Source organism: Lepisosteus oculatus, chromosome 9 (genome assembly GCF_040954835.1).
Source record: "Lepisosteus oculatus isolate fLepOcu1 chromosome 9, fLepOcu1.hap2, whole genome shotgun sequence".
Classification (NCBI taxonomy): domain Eukaryota; kingdom Metazoa; phylum Chordata; class Actinopteri; order Semionotiformes; family Lepisosteidae; genus Lepisosteus; species Lepisosteus oculatus.
In genome coordinates this window covers 41676686-41684760 of record NC_090704.1, presented here as the reverse complement: position 1 = coordinate 41684760, position 8075 = coordinate 41676686, and the positions used below count along the sequence as shown (strand labels likewise).

General features: G+C 47.6%; 1 protein-coding gene across 1 annotated transcript; it reads right to left on the bottom strand.

Moving 5' to 3' along the window:
- Positions 1 to 370: 370 nt before the first annotated feature.
- On the bottom strand, positions 371 to 5047 carry LOC102690749 (actin, cytoplasmic 1). The gene is made up of 6 exons (XM_006635160.3): positions 4921 to 5047; positions 3393 to 3519; positions 2972 to 3211; positions 1875 to 2313; positions 1071 to 1252; positions 371 to 885 (listed from the first exon to the last, which is right to left on the bottom strand). The coding sequence occupies exons 2-6, from the start codon at positions 3516 to 3518 to the stop codon at positions 742 to 744; spliced, it is 1131 nt and encodes a 376-aa protein (XP_006635223.3). The 5' UTR covers position 3519; positions 4921 to 5047; the 3' UTR covers positions 371 to 741.
- Between the last annotated feature and the right edge of the window lie 3028 nt (positions 5048 to 8075).

Here is an 8075-nt window from a genome sequence, read left to right as displayed (position 1 = left end):
CTGGTCACAGGGGAGTCAGTTAGCTCACCATCCTGGAGTGACGGAGAACTGGACAATACTGCCCCCTAGTCAACTGCAGTCCACCAACACTAGCACAACATGCATGGAAACCAGAACAGTCACTTGTCAAGGCACAGGACAAGCCCAGCACAAACAAAAACCCCCACCATGCATCATTTTCTTTAAATGGAACTAAAAGTGGAAGTGTCGCACATTTGTTTTGGTTTGCCGTACAAGTACTAAACCATTTACTGCATTGCTTCATTTTCACATGAGCCTCAACAAGACAGTATCCATATTTGAAGAAACCATGCTCCACAGATGGCACATTGAGCTGTAGCATGCATTGAGTTAAAAAGGGAAGAGAAAGTCGTTTTTCATCTTTTATTCCAAGAGCAACTACGGAATTTTACATCAGGGAATGTACACCGTTCTTGTGGTGGGGAAAAAAAAAAAAGGCAACATACAAAAAAAAAACTATGTATATAAATGTACAGGCAAGAAGTCAGGACTTGGGCTGGAGTTTTGATTACCCAAGTGGAAAGTCACAGAAGGGGGGTGGAAGGGAATGCTTGGGTGTGCGATGTCACAATGGGGCACCCGCTTTGAACAGCAGTGAAGCATGACGCAACAGTCCAACTACTGTTCTCAGGCTTTTCAGAGTCATTACATCACCATCCTAGGTTTCCTCATTATGCCACCATGATGAACAGGAACAAAAAAAAGTCACAGTCCATTCTGTTAGAAGCATTTGCGGTGGACGATGGAAGGACCGGACTCGTCGTACTCCTGCTTGCTGATCCACATCTGCTGGAAGGTGGAGAGGGAGGCCAGGATGGAACCGCCGATCCAGACGGAGTACTTCCGCTCCGGGGGGGCAATGATCTGGGTGGGAGAAAAGGAAACAGTTTTGACAACTGTTGGCAAGCTGAGGAAGAAGATTGAATAGAGACACTAGCTTGCGGAAATGTGTGCTGCACCATGGCAAATAGGTCAAAGCATGCATTGGTCACTGACCATTTTGCACTTGCAGTACAGCTGTAAAAAAAAAAAAAAAAAAAAACCCACACCTTGATTTTCATTGTTGCAGGTGCCAGAGCAACAATCTCCTTCTGCATTCTGTCTGCAATGCCAGGGTACATGGTGGTACCACCAGACAGCACTGTGTTGGCGTACAGGTCCTTACGGATGTCGACGTCGCACTTCATGATGGAATTGAAAGTAGTCTCATGGACACCACAGCACTCCATGCCTGCACAGAGGAAGACAGTCAGGATTAGGAAAGAAAGCTGTTCAGTTAGTATTTCCCCAGTCTGTTCTATTGCAAAGAAACTTCATCATACCACAAAGACTATGCATTTTAAGTTTTTCCTCTTGTACTCCCCTCCCTCCCCCCATTGCCAGGGGAGTGGATAGACCTAAAACATCTTAACCGCAAGTGACGCCCATTGAAAAGCCGCTGCGATGTCAGCAGGTTGTGAAGGTACCGGGGCTTTCACAGATATCAGGAGTCGCAGATCCTGTGACATCGGACTCGGGTCTGTGGTCATTACTCCTTACCTGGCTTGAAGGAATTTTAAAGACACCCACTATTGTACGCGACACCTCAGGAATAACCACTGGGCCATAAGAGGAATGAGCACTCTTTAACCCCCATTTGCAATAGTGTGAACATAGCCGAATCTGAAGAGAAGACCCATCTGTAACACCATTGCAACTAGCGGCACTCTGGAGCTCCACCTTGTGCACATCATTATTCTCCGGCCATCCTCTTTACAATGAAACGAGCCCCAGACCCTAACTGGACTGCACTGTGACCCCCCTGCATGCCTACACTGCTTGGTGCCACCACCTGCCGAAGACCTGCCACCTACCCAAGAAGGAAGGCTGGAAGAGGGCCTCTGGACAGCGGAAACGCTCATTGCCAATGGTGATGACCTGCCCGTCGGGCAGCTCGTAGCTCTTCTCCAGCGAGGAGGAGGAGGCCGCCGTCTGCATCTCCTGCTCAAAGTCCAGAGCCACGTAGCAGAGCTTCTCCTTGATGTCGCGCACGATCTCGCGCTCGGCCGTGGTGGTGAAGCTGTAGCCGCGCTCGGTCAGGATCTTCATGAGGTAGTCCGTGAGGTCGCGGCCAGCCAGGTCCATACGCAGGATGGCGTGGGGCAGGGCATAACCCTCGTAGATGGGCACGGTGTGGCTGACGCCGTCGCCCGAGTCCATGACGATACCAGTGGTCCGCCCTGAGGCGTAGAGGGACAGCACGGCCTGGATGGCTACGTACATGGCTGGAGTGTTGAAGGTCTCGAACATGATCTGGGGGGGGTGGAGAGGGGAACCAAGTTACACAGGCGAACGTCACAGCAACTGAAGGCTCACAACGGCAAGGCCAACACCTCGCATCATGCATGTGTAACGTTATGGGCAGTGTTTAGGGCCTGCTAAGAGCATTGTTACAGCACACCCACGTAAGCAGTGCACACAGGTGCAAGATTCTCTTGCACTCACGCTTTGTACTACAGTTGGGGGACAGTGAGTGCATGGAAAAGTATAAACCAGGGTGGGTTTAAAAGCCTAAGCTCACAAAATAAAAGCAAACATCACAAATGGGAGATGCAGGATTGTTTGCCGAATTGAAGATTCATTTAGATCCAGCAAGGATATTACTTCACCCCATACCCAAAATGGATGTTGGATTGGATAAACACAGGGTGACCAACCTTCTCCAGAATGGCAAATTAACCCCTGCCCAAGATAAGTTCCCATTTCCACTGCTCCTTATGGAAGTACTCTGGACCCTCTGAAAGCACAGCTCAATATAGGAGCTTTACGTCAGACTTTGGTCTGGGACAAATACACTGGCCACACAGGAAGCAGGTATTGTTCTACCACACCTCCTCTCTCAGGGCGAGAAGGACTCTGATAGGTCCCACTCAAGTCCCACATACACCCACTGCATGGAGGGCAAGATTACCTGCGTCATCTTCTCCCTGTTGGCCTTGGGGTTCAGCGGGGCCTCGGTGAGCAGGACGGGGTGCTCCTCGGGGGCCACGCGCAGCTCATTGTAGAAGGTGTGGTGCCAGATCTTCTCCATGTCGTCCCAGTTGGTGACGATGCCGTGCTCGATGGGGTACTTCAGGGTCAGGATACCCCTCTTGCTCTGGGCCTCGTCCCCGACGTAGCTGTCCTTCTGGCCCATGCCCACCATCACGCCCTGCGGGAATTGGGCAGCAAGTTAACCGACTGCCCCAGCTCTGGCTTCGTCATCCCAGGTTACTCCGCCATCTTAACAGCCAACACCCGCTCGTGAGCCGGACCTCATGCCAAGACCCTTAAAGCCTCTAGATCAATGGCATCCACCGCCACCTTAAAGCTACAGGAGCAGGTCTGCTCACCTGGTGTCTGGGACGTCCCACGATGGAGGGGAACACCGCACGGGGGGCATCATCCCCGGCAAAGCCAGCTTTGCACATTCCAGAGCCATTGTCGATGACCAGGGCAGCAATATCGTCGTCAGCCATTCTGTGGGGGGGAAAAACAAGACTGATCCTTTCAAAACACCTCCCCCAGACCGCAAAGTCTCAGGCACTGGACAAATGCAGACCAATGGGGGGGGGGGGGGGGGGTCGATTGAACCTCGTTTCCTGGAAGCAGGCTAAGCCAGCACATACCAGAAAAGCTACGTTTTATCTAAACCAAGGCACCGGCAAGAGAAGAGCAAGCGTCTCCCCAGTCCAGCGGCAGGCATAGATCCAGTAAAAGGGAGATCGTTTTGAAAGTTCAGATTACTCTCTACGCCCGAGTATCCTTCCTCACTCATCACGGCCGTCCTTTCAAAGCTCTGAAGTCTTGTTCTCGACACCTGGCATACACTGAACGAACAGAAAATTGTACGGCGCCCGTGTGGGTCGCGTTCATTTTCGGACACGACGAGAAGTCACAAAAAAAAACATTAAACCAGACGTTGAAGTGCGGTCCACAAAAGCCACGTGTGGACCGAACCGTGTAGAAAACTTGTTGTAATTAAAAAAAAAAGGTACAACAAAGGAGGTAATTTCTCGGGACGCCGTAAACGCATTAATAATGAAAGGATAAATATGCGGTTACTTTATCTCTGGGTACAACTGCCTCGTTAACTTAAGAGCCAGCACTACAAAGCCGGGTTATCCCCTTTCACAAAGCAGGAATAACCCCACCCTGCCGGCCGAGCTGTCGCCCGCCAGGCTGTCGGACATGAATAATTCAGCTACCCGCCGCGGTTACCGGCTTATTGTGGCATTTTGGACTATCAACCCCCCCCCTCAGCGCAAAAGAAAAGTGCCGTCCAACCCTCACTGAAGGAGGCAGGCTCGTTTTCGCCACGTCTCTTCGCTTTTAAAGTGAGGTGCGGGCTCGGGACCCAGCCCGGAGGAGAATGAATGAGGAGCGGACCGCCACTCCCCTCGCAGAGGCGCGCCGGAGAGGATGCGAGAGCATCTGGTGTCTGGACCGCAAGGCTCGATCACGGGGGTCCCTCCGCCGTGCACAAGTCGGACAGCCGTGAAACCGAGCACTTCGCTTCCTTATCTAACGATTTGCAACATCCTGACAGTTTATTGGGAGGGTACAACACGGACGGACCGACTGCCCTCGCGTTTCAAAGTGACTAGAGAAAATGAATGGAGAGCGGTAAATATGTACTTCGAGTAGTGGAGTTTACTGCCACTTGTTCAGGCACTCCGGAATTCCTATTCCCCAATAACGGCACGACTTTAGCACAAGTTCTCGTTCTACACGGGCTATCGGCTAAAGGCAGACAGCCTTTCGCCTCCAGAAAAAAAAGAGAGCCGAAGACAAGCAAATAAGCAATTAAATGCGTCTTCATAAACCACCTGCAAGACATACCCAAACGCTAAACGAGGTACAAGCTCAAGCCCCGGTTACCTGTAGCAAAAGGCGGTGTCCTAGTGCCTTCGGGAGGATGGAGGTGTACGAGCACGCTGAGACGTCCGCAGCCGGCGGGTGACCGAACTGTCCGGCTCCTTCTCCCTTTTCAATCTCACAACACGAGCCCGGCCCTCCCTCCGCGCGCACCTAACCTCGCCAAATATGGGCATCTTTCACAAAAAAGCGTCGGGATTGGCTGCCAAGGTCCCTGTTCACGTGACTTCCGGACTCTGAACGTGGCCTGAATCCCCCCGCCCGCCCGCCGGAAGCTACCTTGGAAACGCTGAGTTACCTGTTTGGTAATGACCGGTGTAAAACTGGTTGATGGGTGAACTTGGAGAAATAAAAATAAAATTAGACTGATGATGAAAATCGGGGTCCGGTAAATTACCCGTGTTGATCAATCTTTATCTAAAATGGCAAACTCTTATTATGGAAATAAATGTTGCTTGTTTTATTGACGGTCAATAAAACCGATGCTTCTAGCCTTTCTTTTCAGAATTCGCGTTTGTAATTCATAGTATTCACAGTAAAGTAAAACTTTTAGTGTATGGTTTGGGGGGGGGGGGTGTCCTATTTTATTGATTTTATTGTCAAAGAAGTTACAATAACATCAAGTAAATGAAAAGGAACATAAACATCAGATTTACATAATTAGCTCACTGGGAGAAAAGGCCTGCTTTGGGATACCTTTATTACCGGTAACCTAATAATTCTGAGTGATAGTCAGGGGCAATTGGGATGTAGTAGACCAGTCTGATAGTATAACCGTGAGACATTCTATTCCAGCTCTTTAATAATGAATTCAGCTCCTGCAGGTGGCTGGCATTTAACATGGCGTGTTATAAGAAATTGTCTTTAAAAAACACGTGTTTTGTATCTTGACTTTTTGAAAAAAATAACGTTAACAAGAAACCTTGGTATTTTTTTCAGAGTTGCCAGAGAATACCGATGGAAATTCCCTTACAAGGCAATGAGGGTTGTGAACAAGATAACGTGTGTGTCTTGGGTTTATCACTCAGATAGGAATTATTAGTACAATAAGTCACAACCCAACAGCCAGGGGCCTTACACTTTCTTTCAGAAGAGGGCTTGATACTCTTAAAATATCGTGCCAAAGGCTTACAAATTCTCTAGTACTGTTTTTCAGTCACAACAGCTCCACAGGGAAATATGTTTGACTGAAGAGGTTATAGATTTAAAATAACCCTATAGAAGATGAATTATTTTAAATGCACCCTTTCTAAGAGACATGTAATGCCAGACCTTTGAAATACACATTTTTATTACACTGATAATATTCCACAGGCTATTACTCACCAGTTACAGTATGTGTTACATATTTTGCGTAACAAGCCTATTCTTTCACCCCAGTTATGGAAAAGTGTTCTTTTTAGTTTTTACCTGTCCAAGCCAGAGTTTGGTGTTAATCACATGGGTTGGGTTGGAGCCTTGTGAAGCCCGATTTCATTAAAAGCACACCACCCAAAGAGAAACAACTCCTTCAGTGTGGATCAGTTTCTGGATTTTAGGTCTCTAATTTACTCAGTACTACACTATAATGTAAAAAATTGGGCAAAGCATATTTTTAGGCAATGGAGTGGTAGGAAGCATGAACTTAAGAAGCTTTAATCAACTCCATCTCTAGCCAGAGACAGGCATGGTGCCTGAGTTTCAATTTTACTATTAAGAAATGCATGATAATATGAGTGATATGTGATAATAATGAAATGTTTGATAATATGAGTGATATAGCAGCCCAAAGATATACTGGTAGGTTAACTGGATTCTGGGAAAACTGGCCCTGGTGTGTGTGTGTGTGTGTGTGTGTGTGTGTCTGTGTGTCTGTCTGTGTGTCTGTGTGTCTGTGTGTCTGTGTCCACCTGTGCCTTACTCTTAGCTACAACCCAAAGATACCAGGAGAGCCCGGTACTTCCCGAAGTCTGAAGGTTGGCAGATAACTGTACTGGGGTGCTTCAGAAAGACTGCAGACACTGATTGTGACTGAATATCATGCTAGATGCAGTTTCTTTCCATCGCATATAGGCAATAAGTGGGAAGCAATGTGAGAAAACATGTTTAACCAGAACTCAGATCTGAAACTGGTGGACATTGAAATCCTGGGAACGTCTTGAAAGCACTACTGCGATCTCTGTCCTCAAATCCCTTTGAATGATACTCAATGTTGGGCAATGTTAGCCTTGAACTAGTATTGCTCCAGCACGTGGTCACAATCAATGTACACAGGCTCACGTTGCTCTGGCGTGCTGTCAGACAACTGTTGCTAAGGGTCAAAGGTTGGGTTGCTAAGGACAGCAGTGGAGTCTCTGGTGACTTTGACGTTGCAGTTGGGGAAAAAGCTCAGTTGTCTCACTCTGGGCAAGGTCTTTGAAAGAGTGAAGAAATAAACCAAAACGCTGACTCATGGGCAATAAGACAATGAGTCATTAAAGGTAATGCACATATTGCCTGCTTGAAAATATTAAAAGCTAGAAGATATCCTGAATCATGTGTCATATTTTCTGATACACGTTTTAATATTAGTATTTGATTTTTACTTATAATTATATCAACAGTTTTATACTGGATACTTGTTTACGTGTATTTCAATGATGTTGTGCACATCTTGGGTAAAATGTGCACAATAACAATCATCAACTCCAGATTTTGCTATCACAAGCATCAGTTTAAGATTGCTGACACAGATAAAGAAATGACGTTCCTTTAGTTGCGCCAGATTTCCTGTGATTCAATGGCTTTTCAGAGAACATTGTGGATTTCGTCAATCTCAGGATTCAAATCCAGACTGAAGACCTACAGTATTACGTCAGCCAAGCCTACTCACACCTTACAGTATAGCCTGCAGCAACCATGGCTGCTGGTGCTGCTGTACATGCCATTGTGTGTCTCTGTGCTGGCCCACCAGGTAGAGACATCTGTTCTGACCAAATTATCCTATTCTTCTCCCCACATGTCTGGATGGTGCCCCGGCTGGGCACCATCTGAGTTGGATGCTGCATCACTGCCATGGATCCAAGAGGGACATCGTGGATATAGCTATTGTTTAGGAGGATTTTGCTGGTCTACCGAGATCTGCATGGAGTACTGACATACAGAAGACATGATGGATGGATGGATTAATACCTTCATTC